The sequence below is a fragment of the Lytechinus pictus genome, chromosome 5, assembly GCF_037042905.1.
Source record: "Lytechinus pictus isolate F3 Inbred chromosome 5, Lp3.0, whole genome shotgun sequence".
Taxonomy (NCBI): domain Eukaryota; kingdom Metazoa; phylum Echinodermata; class Echinoidea; order Temnopleuroida; family Toxopneustidae; genus Lytechinus; species Lytechinus pictus.
Genome location: NC_087249.1, coordinates 32,138,164 through 32,157,081, shown reverse-complemented (window position 1 = coordinate 32,157,081; position 18,918 = coordinate 32,138,164). Strand labels below are relative to the sequence as shown.

At 36.5% G+C, this 18,918-nt stretch overlaps 1 protein-coding gene and 2 non-coding genes across 5 annotated transcripts in view; 1 reads left to right on the top strand and 2 right to left on the bottom strand.

Moving 5' to 3' along the window:
• Window positions 1-1,992: 1,992 nt before the first annotated feature.
• Window positions 1,993-18,918, top strand: part of LOC129261542 (fibropellin-1-like) — a 30,104-nt gene continuing 13,178 nt past the window's right edge. The window contains exons 1-7 of one of the 3 annotated variants that reach the window (XM_054899601.2): window positions 1,993-2,424; window positions 9,896-10,051; window positions 12,569-12,861; window positions 13,689-13,758; window positions 14,321-14,479; window positions 15,602-15,870; window positions 16,357-16,462. In XM_054899601.2, the coding sequence (XP_054755576.2) occupies window positions 2,382-2,424; window positions 9,896-10,051; window positions 12,569-12,861; window positions 13,689-13,758; window positions 14,321-14,479; window positions 15,602-15,870; window positions 16,357-16,462 (1,096 nt within the window). In that variant the 5' untranslated portion in view covers window positions 1,993-2,381. The remainder of the gene's footprint in view (window positions 2,425-9,895; window positions 10,052-12,568; window positions 12,862-13,688; window positions 13,759-14,320; window positions 14,480-15,601; window positions 15,871-16,356; window positions 16,463-18,918) is intronic. The other 2 variants (XM_064100257.1, XM_064100259.1) reach the window with 2 other exon arrangements.
• TRNAT-AGU (transfer RNA threonine (anticodon AGU)) lies at window positions 17,565-17,638 on the bottom strand. The gene has a single exon. It is a non-coding gene; the product is annotated as a tRNA-Thr (tRNA).
• On the bottom strand, window positions 18,411-18,484 carry TRNAT-AGU (transfer RNA threonine (anticodon AGU)). The gene has a single exon. It is a non-coding gene; the product is annotated as a tRNA-Thr (tRNA).

Genomic DNA, 18,918 nt, shown 5'->3' with positions numbered 1-18,918 from the left:
AATTGTGCTTTCCTTCTTCAAGAGAAAAATGTTGATAGAATTTTGTTAAAGCTTTTCTACAAATCAGTGATAGAAAGTGTTATGCTTTTCAGTTGTGTTGTCTGGTTCGGAGGGTGCAGACAAGAAGACATGAAGAAATTGCAGAAAATAGCCAATTGTGCTGGGAAGATTACTGGAGAAGTGGCAAATGTGACCAATGAATGCGTTCAAGCAATCTTGAAACAGGCCTCACAGATCATACAAAATAAGGACCACCCCCTCCACTCATGTTATATTCAAATGCGATCTGGAAGGCGGTATAGATCAATGAGGGCTCGAACATCGCGTTTCCTTCATTCTTTTGTGCCGCTTTCCATTCGAAAATACAACGAACAACTTCAATCAAGCCTGTAATCTTGCCACTTCGTCAGTCACCTACTATATTCTCACACATGTATACAATTTACTAATATTACCCTGATACTATCGACTGAAATGAAAGCATTGAATGAGCAATTGTCTATTTATAATGATGATTATGATAATAATGATGAATGATAATGATGATAATGATAATTAATAATAATAATAATAATAATAATAATAATAATAATAATAATAATAATAATAATAATAATAATTAATAATGATAGGAAAATTATATTAATGATAATAGTAATAATAATATTAATAATAATGATAATGACAATGATAATAATGATATTGAAAATAAATAACAATAACAATAATTAAGAGCAAAGTTGTACCGATTTTGAGTGAAATTATTTTATATTATGTATTTTCCCCTTATTTGTATGACTGTATGTAGTTTGTTGTATTTCTTTGTATGTTTTTTTTTTCTGTATATCCTGTAATAATGATAATGATAATAGTAATGATTGATTATTGATAATTGTAATAATAGAAACAATATTAATAATAATAATAATAGTAATAATAATAATAATAATAATAATAATAATAATAATGATAATAACAATGACAATAACAATAATAATAATAATAATAATACAATTAATAATAATAATCATAATTATAATAATAAGATTGATAATAATAATAATGATAATTATATTAATAATAACGATGATTAAGAGTAAAATGTTACCGATTTGATTGAAATTATTTTGTATTATGTATTTTTCTTCAAATATGTGTGATTGTATATATATTCTGTAGAATTCATCTTTACGCTTTGATTTTGTATATTTCTGTGTATATGTAAATGCCAACAAGAATATTTTCCTAAATGGACAGAATAAAATCAATTCTCAATTCTCAATTCTCAATTCTCAAATATAACTGGTTCACCTCGTAAAAATAACAGCAAAAACACAAATCTCAAAGCGTGATGCTACCGGTATAACTTCCGGATTAAGGTTCATACGAATGGTTTGAATAATAAAGGGCGCCACTCTATTTCCTCTCCATGAAATCGATGTATAGGCCAACAGGACACAGGAAAAATAGAGTTGAAAGAAAGAAAGAAAGAATGAAAGAAAGAAAGAAAAAATAATAAAGCTGAGATGAAAAGATGGAAGGGTAAGCTGAAGAAGAGTATGTTAGGAGAGGTGGGATAACGAAAGAATAATGAAGGAAAAGCGGGTCGAAATATGAGGGGCTGTATTGTCCCAAGCAGGAAAAAAAATAAAAACAATATGAAATAGAGCGAATGGATGGTATTGGGATAAGAATGTCGAAATGAATTACAAAGAGGAACAAAAGTGATGAGATATTTATCTAGAGAAAAAAATGGAGAGAGGATATCACCGAGGGAGAAACTCTGATGATAAATGCATGAATAAGAAGGAGGTAAAACTCGAGTGGAAAACTGAAGTGAAATTATGAGCAGTAAATACGTGTTCGGTAGGGAATGATTTAAAGGACGCTTTTGGTAAGAGGGGTAGAACTCGTGAACGATAGAAGGAACAATGGCTGATGAGAGGAAAGACGGGAACAAAAAAGAGAGGTGACCGGGGAATAAAATCCTGAATTGGGCTTTTGTCTTCCTGTCAGAGCAGACGACCCAAAGCGCTACTGGTATAGTGGGATTGTATAAATTCTCTTTCACAACGCCGTGACTGCAAGAAAACTAACTGGTACTGGTAGCCAGCTTCTAGACGACGTGTATCATTTTTCGCTACCAGGAAGTTTAGATCATCCACTCCCCCTCGCCTACAACAATAATTGTCATTACAGGTGGAGGTGCTGCGCATTCCGCTTGGAATCACTGAGGATACAGTTTCGAAGACCACTGGTACCTTGACCACCAACTCTATCATTGTAGGATACATTACCGGATACGTTGCACCTGTCAACCGTCATCTATCAGAAGTGCTATTAGGTGTAAATAGGTCTACAGCGATTGATAAAGCACCACTATGCAGTTTCTAAGTGCTTTCACGGTTTTGATACTTTTGGCAGGTAAGTCCACTCGATAAAATTGCTTCCTACATGTTTCCGCGCTTTTCAAAAGGCCATGCTCCGATCTATCATATAATGTGATTTAAAGCTACTTAATTGTTGGTTGTTCTAAATGCGCTATTTCAAGGCAACTGGTGTTTCAGAACGCAGTGGAGTCAGAATGTTTGATGTAATCGTTACTTAGTTTTTACTCAAAATGTCTACAGCAAGTTTCCATTAGACGGTTAAAAAACACATCCACAAAGCTGGTTTTATTTGGTACGCGCGAAACCATGGAAACTTTCAAGCTCAAATGGGTGAAATAATCATAAACACTGAACAGCCAAGTATATACATGTAGCTAATATGAAATGCAGGCCGTATGTAAATGTGATAAGCAAGAGTCAAACTTGGAAAACTGAATAAGCTCACACGAAGTCTTATGATGTGTAAAAAGAATAATAATGTAATAATTTCATCATAAAATGTCCTAATAGTAAACGAGTGTCTAGCTGAACTATTTGTTTTAATATTAGGTCAAGCAATAATAATTATTGATGAAAAAAACATGTAAAAATATTTTTTTTCATATATGTATAAAGAGTCCCCTAATTTGTTTGCACCTTAAATATAATAAAGTGATACCTGATAGGAAACATAATAGTGTACCACAAAAACTAAACTGTTTGAAGATTTGAAGCTAGTTTGGGGGCAATAGAATAGCCTGTTTCTCTCCCCAATTCACATTATAACCACCAAGTATAGTCTCAAAAATCCTTTGATTGCTTGCAACTTTCGTTAAAAAACTTACACACGCTTTGACAAGGATATAGTTCTTCTTTCTTTAATAAACATGAACAGTCACATCCAGATTATTGGTATTTTCAAGAGCTTAATGCACATTGACAAATACCCATCCTTTGTCGAGCGTTTAAATCATTTAGTACTACCAAACGACGCCTCGATGCTACAGGGTAACTATTGTGAGACCACCTTTGTTCGAAACTTTCCTTTTGTTTCCTGTAGAAGGTGTCTGAACTTGCTTTTTTACGATCAATATGGGGCAGTGGAACGGGCATGACGGGGTCTGATTTGTAATAGAGAACAATCAAACTTGGATAATTGCCGTTTTTACGTTGTAATAACCGTTTTACTCAAAGGGATTGTGGAAAGGCTGTGGGAGGACTGAAAAGAAAGCTTTATTTCTTTAGGGATTAAGAAATCAACTCACACCCAAGATTAACCATGTATTCAATCTTGCATAACCAGTATATCACACCTACATGTATAGGCGTAATCACTAGCCTACCTACGGGGGGGGGGGCAGAGGGGGCAGACTGCCCCCCTGACGAGTCACAACCCATGCAAGGGACATATCCCTGCCCCCCCCCCCCCCCCCTGACGAGTCTTGAAAACCTTTTTTTTTTTTTTTGCTCGTCAAATTTTTTTCTGGTACGAAATCTTTTATTTGTGGTTGAAGACCTTTTTTTTTTTTTGCTTGTCAAATTTTTTGGCGGACGAATTTGCCCCCCTGTGGAAAATCCTAGGTACGCCACTGGGCGTAATTGTGTAAGGGTATTCACATCTCCAAAAGATTGCGCTCGTACATGTATACATAGAGACAAGAGCAAGAAAAAACGTATGACACTGCATGGGGTAAACAGCAGTCAGTATTATAGGTTTCAGTATTTCTAATAAAATTGACAAGATATCAACTTGAATACAATTAAAATTAAAAGAACATAATACTTTAATAAATGGCGCATGTTTCAATGTCCACACCTCACCATCAGCCTACCATCATAAACAGAGTCATGGATATTTATCCATGTTGGATATCAGAAAATTCTGAAGAACGTAGTTAAAAGAATACAAAGGTATATGGAACAGGATGAATTTGATTTAAATGATATTTTTTCTTTAATCAAAATGTTATGTTCTTTTCATTCTATTGGTTGTTAAGGGTTGTAAATAATTCCCCCTTGTATCAAGATAGAGCATAATTATAGAAATTATGCTCTTCTTACACCCCCCCCCCCCCCGACCTATTCCATGCGTTAACACTTCGGTCGATCACTAAGATGTACGGGTCCATATCCTCAAAGATAACTATAAACTTAGAATTTAATGATTTGCTGAATGTTTTGTTTTGATGGTTTTATAAACACTGCATAACTATATACAAAAAAATGATTTGGGTTTTGGAAATGCCTCCTAGATAACCACCAACCTGCACTTTCTCTCAGTCGTTATATCATTACATTGCATGTGCTGAACACAATCGCGAGTGTGAAGCATTATTTCCTGAAAACACCACTAATATTCCGGACTGATATTTTGCTCGACAGACTTGCCTACATATCAACAAACACTTCCGATTAGGGTCTAAATCATCATGTTGTTTTACTTTGCTGCTTACATCAAATCGAATGGATTATTTTCCAGAATTTACAAGGATCAAAACAATTCTGACGAGCAAAAAAAAAAACATTTCCCAAAATACTCTATTTACCTCTGGATCCGCGTATGTCTCTACAGCACTCTTTGCATCACAGAAACGGGGTTCAGCCTGTAACTTGGATGATTGAATAATTGGTTCTCAGTTTCATGTTAGCTAACTTAGGCCGGTCCTCCAGATTGTGTTAGTCCTGTACAGTGGCGTACCTAGGATTTTCCACAGGGGGGGGGGGCAAAACCGTCCGCCGCCAAAAAAAAAAAAAAAAAAAAAAAAGGTCTTCAATCACAAATAAAGGATTTCGTAACAGAAAAAAAAATTGACAAGCAAAAAAAAAAAAAAAAGGTCTTCATGCTCGTCAGGGGGGGGGGCAAAAAAAGTATTTCAAGCTCGTCAGGGGGCAGGGATACGTCCTGTGCATGGGTTGTGGCTCGTCAGGGGGGGCAGACTGCCCCCCCCCCCCGTAGGTACGCTAGTGGTCCTGTACGATGAAGTGCTATAGAGAATCATTTTGCAATGATACAAGAAGAGAGAAATAATGTGTACAGAGCTTTCAGTATATAAAGTCATTTGGGCTACAAGGGGAATAATGCTATCAGAGTATCTAGGGCAAAAGGCTCCATCCCCCCGCCCCGTCCCTTTTATCTTACCATGTTTAGCGAATGCTAAACATGCTTAAGAGGATGAAATAGACGAAAATTGGTCAAAATATCGGAAGATGTCGATGTTTTCTCAAAATCTTGAGTTTTGAACTTGTGATGACGTTTGACGTTTTTGGTGATGCGATGCACGTAAAGCTACAATTTAGGGCATTTTCGCAACAATACGCAGACGCTTTCTATAACGCCGAGAATCTTTTGTCAAAAGCCATTCCGTGAATCAAAACAGCGGTGTCAGCCAGGGGCCCGTTTCATAAAGGACTTGCAACTGTTGTAACTTTGCCATAATGGCAAGTAACGTGGTAACAGGGCTCAGCAGCCAATCAGAATCAAGGTTTCCATGGTTGTTGCCATAATGGCAGAGTTTCAACAGTTGCAAGTCCTTTATGAAACGGGCCCCTGGACTCTAGAAGAACGACATATTATTTGCAATTTTTCGTCTATCCGAATCTTAAGACCATGCGCTATCCTGGTCCACCAATTTTCGACGATGACTTCTAATCTGTCCATTGTGATTTGACGGGCATTTTCAATAGATTCTGAACGTTGCAGAAAGCGTCTGCGAAGTAGATGCAAAAATGCCCTAATCACACCAACGAATCCGACTCCAAACAAATCAACGATATGCCATTTGAAATATTCACATTTAAAATTTTTGGGCAACTTACTGTCCACTTTGTTGGCTAATATATGTTCGTACAAAAATACATGTATATTTTGGGCAATTATTATCCCATTGAGCAAATTTATTACCCAATTATTAGTTTTTGTTACCAAATTTGGATAGATTTTAACCAATAGTTGTGTGGACAGTATCTTGCCCAATGATGGTTCAAAATTTTGCCCAAGCTTTTTAAGAGTGCAGTGAATATCTTTGACCGGTCTGGGGTTAGTTTCGTTGGTGTGACTGTGACGTTACACATTACAAGGTGGCATCCCCGCCCGACACCGCACCGCCACTATACACTTTACTCATGCCTTTCCTTCGCCGATATCACATGTGCATGTTTATTGACATAGAACAATTGGAATCAATATCGATTAATATTTCCGATAGATTTCAGGAGGTGCCGTGGCCGAGTGGTCTAAGGCGCCTGGCTATTATAATACATGCAAAGTCTGGGGCTCGATCCCCAGCCACGACACCTATGCTCTTTTATTATGCATTCAAATAAATGGAAATGCTTTACGCATTATTTTGTAACTAGGTGTGCACTAGCATGTTAAGAAGGTCAACATGTGCACGCTAATTATAAACATTAGTTGATTTTTTCAATGGCGCTAGGCATGACACAATGCCGGGTTTTACTGGAAAATTTTAATAACCCGTGATGTGATGCTATTTACCCATTGTGTGGTATATTACACATGTTGCCTTATTCGATTCATAGAGTTTCAATCTTATATTTTGATTTGTCATGAATATAATTTTGATACATTGCAGTGCATGTCGTGGTTTAAAAATAAGGTATTTGTACAAGAAATTTATACTATTTTTGTGTATGCTTTCAGAATTATGGAGGCATGTGGAAGCACGGGATGAGAGTGGCCGCAAGCCCCTCCTCACTCTCCAATCTACACCCTCGTGTTGAGTCGTCTTGTTCACAAACTTGATTCGCTATACACGTTGTCACAAATAATAATTTGGAAATAAAAGTCCTTAATATGTGCCGATATTTCTATTTGATACAGCAGAAACTGGATTTTATCATTCTTATGAATCAGCATTCTCAGTATTATCTCTGATATTGTTTGAAAGGATACACTCCCTTTTAGTTTAAACCTCTCCGCTGTTTATTTTCTCCAACTCTATGACAATAATATAACACATGTAGTTTCGTTGCTGAAGGCTGAAATGAGCTTCTGCAAATGTAGATACCATATGTGTCTCATTGAATAAAACACGTTATTTTGAAAGAGGATATAGAATGGGACCTTATCCCCTGTTGGCGGAAACAGAGTTCCAATAATATGTACGAAGTGCACTTTACATTTTCATTGCTTAACCTTAACCGTTCGGTGACAGGGCGGGCAAACAAATCCATCTCCTATAAAGGGAAAATAAACCCACCCCTGAACACACTTTAATTTTTAATTTTGATATGCAGATTCGGTACTCTATAAAATGAAGTGCTAATCTATCACTTACAGAGCTTCCACAGTGCTGATTTTCTAGATCAAATATGAATTACTACTAGTAAATCATCACTCCGAAATGCAGTCATACAAGCCTTAAGTGCTAAAATATGTAGCACTTCTTTTTCTTATAGAGTGATTAAATAACATCGAAGTTGAGAACTGTTTGTATGTTTGTGCGTTTTATTTTGTTCGTTTTATTTTGTTCTTACGATATTACGATATCTCTTGCGAGGTTGCTCTCGAATATGACCAATTGTCTGCTCCGTAATTTTTATGTATTCATTGCGCAAGGTCTGCCATTTTACCATAAGAAATGTATATTTTACACATTTTTTTTCATGAAAAAATAGTTCCTCAGAAACCCCTCAATTAACTAACTGATCAATATATGCGAAATCGCAAACAAAAATGTTGAAAAAATATTTCATACATATCTCATAATGAATCTCTCCATAGGCAGATCGGTATAACAAAAAAAAAAAAAAAAAAAAAACGAAGAAACATCAAAATGATTAACCTGTACCGAATGTTATCGTTTGTGGGTCCGTGGTTTTCCCCTCTAGAATCTAATTTCCAGTAAACATTACCACAAACGTGCACTCTACAAAAGTGTAATCGCAAAGTAAAAGTGAAAATGGACAACTCACGTGCTACCAAGTAGATTATCAAAAAATGATAATCAACCATTAAGACTGATAATTTTTGTAAGCCATACACAGGGTCGTGGGAACGATATTTGAATAGGGGTGCTGGGGGTTCCGGTAAGATTGTAAAAAAAAATCGTAAACATGAGTAATGATTAATTTGATTGAAGTAATGTATACCAAAGATATCTTTATTTTGTAGGAAATGATTAATATATATTTCAATGGAAAACGTCCACTGTGGGGTATGTATATACTCTGAGGGCATGCATGGCATGTGTAATGATTCTCGATCAAAATTGTATATTGTAATAAGGGACAGCAAAATGCAAATAGACGAAATAAAATGGTTGCATGAAAATAGGACATTCTTTAATGGAACTGTTCTGTGCTATTGGTCTCAAAACGTCATTGCTTTTGATTACTACAGGTACCATATTATTTTTTTATAGGCAACCTTTTTTAATATCAAATATCTTTGACAATATAGGATGAAAGTGACGAAAGTAGGTAGCATCTTGTAATTTGATTTAGAAAGGATATAAACGTGTAGACATAACCGTTCAAATGTTTATTCTAACGCCATTAAATGGAGTGGAATGGGTGACCAAAGCCTTCCTATTTCCTCTCGATTATTGTCCGACAATATCAAACTTCTTCAAGATTGTCTCTCATTCAAGTTGCAAGGTCGTTGCAGGGTCGGCGCCATATTGATGACGTCACTATACCCTACTACAGTATGATTCAGTCACATTTCGGATGGGGGAGATCAGTGGCGGAATAAATTGGGCAGTACTTCAAGTAAAACCACATGGCCCTGAGAAGCAGGGTGTTAGGTGCATTATTGTCCATAGACATCACCCCCTGGGGTTCTGGAAGGTGTGCAAAATTGATAAATACAGCCAAAATAATCTTCATTTTGTAGTGATAACCTTTTTTTTTCTTTTCAAATTTCTCGGGACCAATAAGACTTCCATTATGTAGTGATAACCTTTTTTTTCTTTTTTGCTTTTTAAATCTACATCAGCAAACCCACTAAAAAGGGTTCACATGGCGCTGCTAAACCCCTTCCTATATATATATATATATATGTGTGTGTGTGAAGAGTAGAGTAGAATCAAGGATGAAGCAAAGTATACACTATATATATATATATATATATATGTATATATATATATATATATATATATATATATATATATATATATATATATTATTCCCCGTATTTTATGAAAATCACATCTTGTAGTATTTTGGCCGAGTAATCAGCCAAAAAAAAGCCCCGTCTCAATATAATTATATTCCTCTGTGACTGCAGTCGCGTAGATGGGTTCAATAGACATTGCAGCAATGCCATGGATGACATACACTTTTGTTCACATATATTTTGTAGGAAGAGGATATGGCTGGGATTCCATTTTCCATCCTTTAAAATCAATTCTTTGTATTTTCATCTAATGAATCATTCCTGGGCTCCCTGCTGGACATGGTGGAAAACCGGTAACCATAACATGACCGGCATTAAGTATGGGTGATCTCAGACATGTATTACTTAAATCAAATGACATGTTATTATCTCACGTTTCCCTTCTCAGTTGAAAGCCAGGGGTTTTATTACTGCAGTTTCGACGAGGATATCAACCCGACTTGTGGCTGGGATCTGGACATCGCAAATAGTGATTATCCCTGGATCCTAAAGTATGGACCGTCCCCGCAACCACGTACTGGGCCACCAACTGACCGATCTGGAAGTAAGTATCGAATTTCTTCTAAAAGACTTCGGAAACTGTCCCTTTTTTTAAATTAATCTCATCACCGAGATTGACCGAATTAAACCTTAAAAATTTGCAATCACGTAATATTACTTGACGGGAATAAACTGCATTATGTTTCCATGAACGATTTTATTACCAATAACATACATGTACCCGGGGCAGAGGGCAAAGTGCCCCCAACAGATTTAGTTTTTTATTGTCAGAATTTTTTGACAGGAAAGTGCTTCTGCAAATGGCGGTGACCCTTTTCTCAGCTGCATTGTGTTTTAGACATCAAGATATTCCAAATCATTTACATGACAATATTTCTTGTTGGTTTCTATGGCATCGCAGCATATTTGTAAAATCCATATAAAACGAATTATGATCGATTTACCCCTTTGGAAAATGCCCTTCTTAAAAGTAATCCATTTGTTAATTGTTACATTGTTTAGGGTTTCACATTAAATATGTCTATGATAATCAACTGTAACATGGATGAATAAAGAAAAAACTTTCTCAAGTATTTCGCAATTATAATTAATTAATTCTCGTCAATGACCAACTTTACTCTCTTGGTGCATTAAAGTGGGTCAGTGGCGTAGAGAGTGCTTTTCCAAATTAGTTACATGTAGGAAAGACCATTGGAATTTGCGAGATAGCGTTAAAGGCACAAAATATAATCATGGTAATTTTTTTTTTAAAGAAAGGAACATAAAACAGGAAATTAGAGATAAATAGATAGATGAGGAATGAATGTTCAATTCACGCATTTTTTTTACCATAATTCTCCAGCATCAAAATGGTAAATTTGTGTAAATCAAAGAATATACTACAACAAAATTTGGGTACCACTGAAATGGCTTTCATGATGAATCCTAGCCACCACTTCCACATCACCACCATCATCACCACCCACAACAGCAACAAAGACACCACCATTCTATCACATACCATGACCGTACACAGCGGAATTTGGAGGCAGGGGGCTCTTATTTTAAAACCTACTCCGTTATTGCATTTTCCCCCATTTTGTAAAACCAATTTTCCACCCCGCGTTTGTCACAGATCCTTAATTTTCAATTCAAATAGGAAAAACACCCTCGCGACGCGATCAGGTTATTAGACGCTATGCTCTCTCGTTTTTTTTTTTTTTTTTGGGGGGGGGGTTACAAATGCATAATTGAACGATTTTCATACGTTGCCCCTCCCCTAGCTGTGAAAAAAATCCTGCATACGGCCATGCACACACTTAATGCTTTACATTATGTTTGGGATTTTGTAACACCAAAGCTCACTTCTGAAGCAATCGGCATTGGAAATGTCAGAGGGGATAGACCATCGTCAATTCTTCAGTGTTTAGCCTTAAACTATGCACGGAAGGAAGTGACACACGTTGAACGGGTGTAAAGATCATTATCTTCTAACGACCTGGTATACCCACTGATATCCAGTCTTATTTAATGGCCATTTTGTGGCAACAGGCATATGCACCTGAAATTGTATCATTAAATTGTCGCAACTTATTATATAAAACAGTGAAAATTATAGTAACACGATTACCGAAAAGGAGGTTAGATTTTTTTTTTACTCGACATACTCAATATTGGGCATTTCCCTATCTGCTCGGTCGAGGTCTTAAATGTGCTAACGAAAATAGGCATGCAAAATTTGATGTTAATGATAATTATATATGCAATAATTATATAGCGCTTATTGCAAACGTTCCATAATTACCCCAGCTGTATTCACATGAACATACTATGTTTTCCATTGCAGGGGCAAGGGAACGGATTTGGAAGTTGGGGGGCTGAGCATAAAAAATTATCAATAAGATATTAATGTTTACGTTTTTGTACACGTTCATTGAAAAGGAAGGGCAGGGGCTCAAGACCCATCCAACCCACCCCCCCCCCCCCAACTTCTGCAGTCACTGCATTCGGCTCACCAGGGTTGAGTGCAGCACGATGTGGATGAATTTAACAAAGGAAATGCTTAGGGAAATACCCATTATGTCAAGCCAACGTAATCAATCCGATCAAAATGACAGTGCTGGGGGGGGGGTGGGGGTAATAACTTACTATCGGTCGGGGTGGGGTCGTTTTTGTTGCTATGAATTGCAGAATTACATTGATTCGTAGTCATACATTTGGTTTAGTATGTTACATAATTGTATCTGTGAGTTTCTTATATTGTTTCAAATAGTCACAGTGGCAGCAATCGTTATACAATTCTTGTATAGAAAATTTTATTACAAAGGCAAACGGGCTCTGCAAGTGTTGATAGTTTTTTAATATACATATTTAAGAACAAAATGGTCATTTGATAATATTTGCATGTATTTATCTTTTTTTTTACTTAACTGCACTTTTACTCTAACCATTTATTCATTTTAGTTATGCTTAATGTCAGACCTAAATGTTAAAATTGTTAAAAACTGATATTTTGTGTAATGTGAAACACTGAAATCAACTCATGTCGACTGTAACGTCATGCTCCATCTCGTAACACCAGGCGGGAAATACTTACTAGCTCGGTCGTCAACCATCAAATCGAACGGCGATCTCTTACCTGTTGGGCGTGGTCAGCGGTTTCGCCTGTCAAGCCCCTCCCTCGAAACAGCCAATCGGCGCCTTCTCCTCCGTTTTTACTATTACATGTGGGGCAGGAACATCGGTGTCCTGAATGCTTTCGTGGTGGTTCGGGGTGAAAGGAAGAGCCCTAGACCATCATGGCGGCAGGCTGGAGCTCAGCAAGACATGTGGCTAGTAGGAGAGATCAGGTTGCCAGCTAATTCTACAGTAAAGGTAACATTCTTCCCTTCCCTCAGCTCTTCCCACAAGTTTTTCTCTCTCTTTTAATGATTTGATGAAATTTCATTTCTGAGCCCCTTTCTTGTTACCGCAATATGATTTATTTTGTGAAAATTTATTTCACGTGAAAGAACGAACACTTCAGGATCCATTATTTATTTACTTTAATTGAAATCTATATATTTTCAAGATATATAAAATTATACACTCAATCAGTGATTAACATCACTGTTTGATAATGCACGGTATTTCATTTTGATAATTTAGTCTACTTATCGACAACACTAAGGCTTTGTTGTGATGGTTGTTGCCTACCATTTTCTATGCAACAAAAAATAAAATCTTAAAATTTACTTTGGCGATTTGACCCTCGCTGATGAAATGCCAACCCAAAGTGCCTCCTGACACATTATTCTGTTTGAAATGACATTTGCCATGCAATGTGTTTGCAGTAACAAATTTTACTCCATATACTCTCTCTCTATTTGAAATGTAGAATGATTTTTTTTTAATATGACTGGACGAAGCTCTTGAATGATTCACCGCGGGTTGCAAACGATTTCACATATCTTCGGAGAAATCAAACACTGTTTGACAAAATAAATACTGTACATCTCTGAATGCAGATGAGAAAAGACTACGACATCACACAATCAATATCTGCATTCTATTTGTGTTATTCCTCAAAGTGTTTTATGTCATAACTCTTATAAATTGATTATTTTACATTCCAATTCGATCAAATTATCAGTTTTATGCTTATTTGATTTTTCTCAATTTATCCAAGACAATTATAACTCATGCCTATTTTTTTTTTCCAGGTCATCTTTGAGATGGTAAGCGGTAGAGGACTCATGGGAGATGTGGCTATCGATGATATTTCCGTTCTCCGTAAGATACAATTTCATCTTTCATCTAAAACTTTTGAAAATAAACAAATACAATAGATGCTCTAAATTGCCCCTCCCCCTCTATCCAAAATATCCATCTTCTTGCATAGACCCTAAATACTTTACGATATTATATTTTGGACCAAGTAGTCATAGTAACTTCCTGAACTTGGATTGACGCTTATGTTGGATCCAGTGCACTGAAAGCGTTATTCTTTGTTATTTTTGGGTTAGAGCTTGTAATGGAGCTTTGGAAGTTGCATTCTTTAAACATCCTGAAAGAAGCACTTTACATGTATCTGAAATTAAAGCAGTTTACATCAGAGTGTCTGATAAACACTTGAGCATGGTTGATTCGGGGACATGGGACAAGATATTTTTATATTGTCGCATTCACCCACTGACCCGTGTCTGATCTTGAATCTATTAGTATACATATCAGTGAGTTTTCCATTATTAATTATTTTGTTTTAGTCAAAATTAAATCAATGACAACTTATGAAAATGTTAACACAAAATGAGCATTCTCTTGAAAATTATTTCCGTTTTTGTCTGAAAAACAGAATATGTTATGGATTGTACTTTCGAGGATGAGATCCCAAGCAAAGGGTGTAACTTCACTCAGGAGAGTACTGATAATTTGAGCTGGAGCATCAATAGCGGGAAGACCCCTACAAAACGAACGGGTCCAACCCGGGACCACACCCTCCAAAACCCGAGAGGTATGTATGATTGCAGGGAACAGGTTTGTAATTAATGATTGTAAGTTGACGCTAGAATTGTATTTTTATCGAGCAAATATGAGGACGTAAAGAGGTTCATTAACTTTACTACAAACTATATATTACACCAGCAGTGCCCTTAGTTTAAAAATTTAGCCATTCCATTTTATATTTCCAAAGTCAATTTGTTCATATAATGGTCAGATAAAAAAGTTTGTACTTTTTCATGGAACTGAAAGCAAAATAAACAGTCATACGATACTAAAAGGATTTGAGTAGTTGCATCATTGAATAATACTGACATAATGAAACACGTTCTTTTTCATACTGACATGAATTCGAGTGCATTGGCCACTGAATTCAGTCTAATTCATTGAATATGACTAAGAGGTCAGGAGCAATCATAAAAGCCGACCAAATTCCCATTGAAACTATGTGCTATGATGTTGCACATTCAGGTTTAATTAACGAAGAAAAAAGTTGGAAGGGTTGAGAGGACTTATAAAAAAATAGTGGATCTGTGTTTCACATGGATCAATTTGGATCATGGCCGCTAAAGGAATATATTTTCTTCTTCCTGGTGATACGTAAAATGTTGAATGATGCAAAACAAGCAAATAGGCGAACTGACTAAACTGCAATCGAGAACGTATTACGGTTTAGTATTTTGGGGCATTTTTTCGATTAAAATTGAAGGACACGGTACACAAATTTGCAGTAAATGAATAACGTTTAAAAACCAAGCTGACAACTACCCATCCCCACCCGACACAATGCACCATCATTATTTTAAATGATATAGAAGATCAGGGCCCCGTCTTACAAAGAGTTGTGATTGATCCGATCAATCACAACTATGGACGGCCAGCGACGTCAACATCTAATATGAATGTTTGTTCAAAATATTTTCTAACTATGATGTATATTCATGCATTCATTGTTTTCTTGAAAATTCACTATGCTTCTCTTTGTTTACAAAGGACATTGAGCAAATTTTCTGTAGAAAAAATTATGACACAGGTGGATTTCCATAGAGTTACGATTGATTGGATCAATCGTAACTCCTTGTAAGACGGGGCCCAGAATCATGTTTTTTTTTTTGTCTTGACGTCACGATATCAGGGACATACATGTACCTGGAATCCTCGACCAGGAGGCCGGGGAATGCTTCCCTCATCAGTCCGGTATACATCAAGGATGTCGGCCAGGCTTGCAACGTCTCCTTCTTCTACCACATGTACGGTGACCACATCGGATTTCTCAAGGTCTATGTGCGGACGTCGACGAACTCGAGCGACTTCGGCACGCTGCTATGGCAGAAACAGGGCGAACAGGAGAAGGAATGGTTGGAGGGCCTCACGAACGTTGACGAATATGGAGGGCGTTATCAGGTAGCTTGAGTAGGCTAGCTAAAGCAGTGATTTTTTTTCGCGGGAGGGAGGGGGGGGGGTAAACTTAGATATGTAACCTTCCGAATTGTATGTCTCTACTTTGTAATACTAGTAGTCTAATTTTCATGGCTTTAAGCAGTCCACGCACTGAAGGATATATGGATGGAGAAAAATGGGGGTCGAATCAATTTTATGGAATTTACGAATTATCTCTATCGTTTTAATGGTCTCAATTCTAGCACAAATGATAGGATTCGAGTACTAGTCTTACCCGCGCTCAGTGAATGCACATTCTCTGCTCTCGGGAGGGGGTATTTTCTCAAGTTTTTTGCGGGTTGCCCGAGAATACTGAAGGTTAACAAATCTCATTTAGTTCCTCGTGCTCCAACAGGAACCAAATAAAAAGTTTAGTGGATTTTATCATAATAATTTCAATTGCTATCATTAGATAAGGATATTCATCGTATTATCTCCTTCATCACACAGATAATTCTGGAAGGCGTCCGAGGTCGTGGAACGTTTGGAGACATCGCGATCGATGACTTTAAACTGATAGGTCCCGGATGTCTCAATCAGGAATACTACGATATCAGTAAGTATCTAATCGGTGCGGTGGAGTTTACACCGTGTTTAACCGTTGCTGATGGTCAGTGTTATTGGGTTTGCTGTATATAGCAGATTTCACACTATCAGCATAGTCACTCACATTTCCGTCACACCGCATATGAGGGGCAGGCGGCAGCCCCTTCCCGGATTCTGAAGAAGACTCATTTTTATTGAAAATGTTTCACAAAAATATACGTGCACGGCATTGATCGTCATCAACCAACACTGACCTCATCAGTATTAGGAGCTGATGTAGCATGTGTAGAGGAGGATGAATGACGGGGGCATAAGACAATACCACTTGGCCATGTCGGCGAAAAAAAGCCAAATAAAATGGATTAATTCTACCCAATCCCCATTCCTGTTCCAGATTCATAGATCCGCCCCTGAATGCCAAAACCTCACTTTGAAATCACGTTTTTTTTACATTTAGCAAATAGTTTTGATACTCCTGTAAAAAAATGGGAAAAAATATTTTTTTAAATGAAAATAATCGATTAATTTCATTATACTGCTATGGTTTCAAATAGAGTTATTCACGTTGTCTTACAAGTATGACCCATTACGTGTTATGCAATGATGCCAATAGATCCGCCCCTGAATGCCAAAACCTCACTTTGAAATCATTTATTTTAAAAATTTAGCAAATAGTTTTGATACTCCTGTAAAAAAATGAATTAAATGATAATAATCGATTAATTTCATTATACTACTATGGTTTCACATAATAGGTATTCACGTTGTCTTACAATATTGTAACAGAGATTACGTGTTATGTAATGATGCCAATTTTCACTTTACAGTTTGGAAATTTTGAGAAAAATAAAGTTTCTGAATGATATTTTACAAATATAGATATAATTTGTTCATACTGAAAGACTTCTATTACCCCTGGTAGTCTTACAGATATTCATCCATTTATAAAAGCAATGGAAAATATCTTGAGCGCATACGGCTGCCATTCTTACTAATCTGTCAACAATGCATTATTTTTTTACTATTAAAACATGTAATCCATGATGACGGTATTCAGTCATTGATACAACCCCTCTCACTTCAAGAAAAGAATCACAAAAACATGCAGAAAAAGGCACTGCCCGGATTCGAACCGGGGATCTCCTGTTTACTAGACAGGCGCTTTAACCAACTGAGCCACAGCGCCAGACACGAATCTTGAGAGCACATTTGCACCACATGTTGTCTCTCTCCTATCATTAGCTTACGTTCAAACCGGTCCTTAAATATGGTCTTTCTTTCTTTTTTTTTCATAATATAAAACCCGACATTATTATAAATGAACGGTACAGTTATCTTTAAGGCGCGTGTAATAGTAGATGTCCTGATGTATATGAAGTGTAATAATATGCAAAGTCTTCACTTTAGTTATGTAAATAAGTCCCTCGAAAGTTGTGGAATAGAAAATCAAATTATATGTAAAAACGTGTTATTAATATTCATTATGTATCAATATAAAGTCATAAAGATATATAAATATATAATATGTACAGTGCCACCACGCCCTATTGTGTCGTTTACGTTAAGGCCTTCATAGGCCCTGTATAAAACATTTCCAAAATATCAATCAATTATTGGTTTGGTTGAGAATCATTCAATAGCCATTCGCCATCTGTTGCAATACGTAAAGCTCGCTTGTAAGTAATATTTGTTCAAGATCACGAATAATCAATATATCCGTATTGTTTGAGCGTGATTACATGTTTGTTTATCACTGGCCATTTGGAGATTGAATCGAAAGCACCTAGAGATTGAATCAAGGGGGAAAAATCAAGAAAAGGTCGAGTTAAATACGTAAAAATAAAAATGAAAATTTGTAATGCTTTGAAGGATATACTCCCACAGATTGTAATATCATTGCAAAAAGTGATTATCGGTTTTTGTTGTATTCATCCTCCCTTTAAAAAAAACCTTTTAGAAGGCACTGCCCGGATTTGAATCGGGGATCTCCTGTTTACTAGACAGGCGCTTTAACCAACTAAGCCACAGCGCCGTATATACGTTAACTAGTTTTAGATTCCAATAAAACACATATGACTCACACGATTAAGAAGTCGGTAATGCCAGTAATCCATTGATAAAAATGACGTAACTATATCTTGCACATTTAGGCTCATTAGCGGGAAAAAGAACGATCATTATGAAATTGGCAAGAACCGTATCCAGAATATTGGGGAAAAGGGTATATGATTTATATAGAGCTCTCGATTTTGGAGTTAAGTGCTAGTGGTTTAGTGGTAAGCGCGACTGGTCAAAGCTCCATGCAGGCTGCATCCACTGCAATGGTATGGATTCGAAGCCGGCTCTTGATGGCCAGTAATGTTTTTAAGTTACAAATTGATAGCAGTGGCGTTTATTCAGTTGAAATTAGACCTGGCAATAGTAAATAATGACAATAAAAACAACAAACTTGACTAAATCATTCAC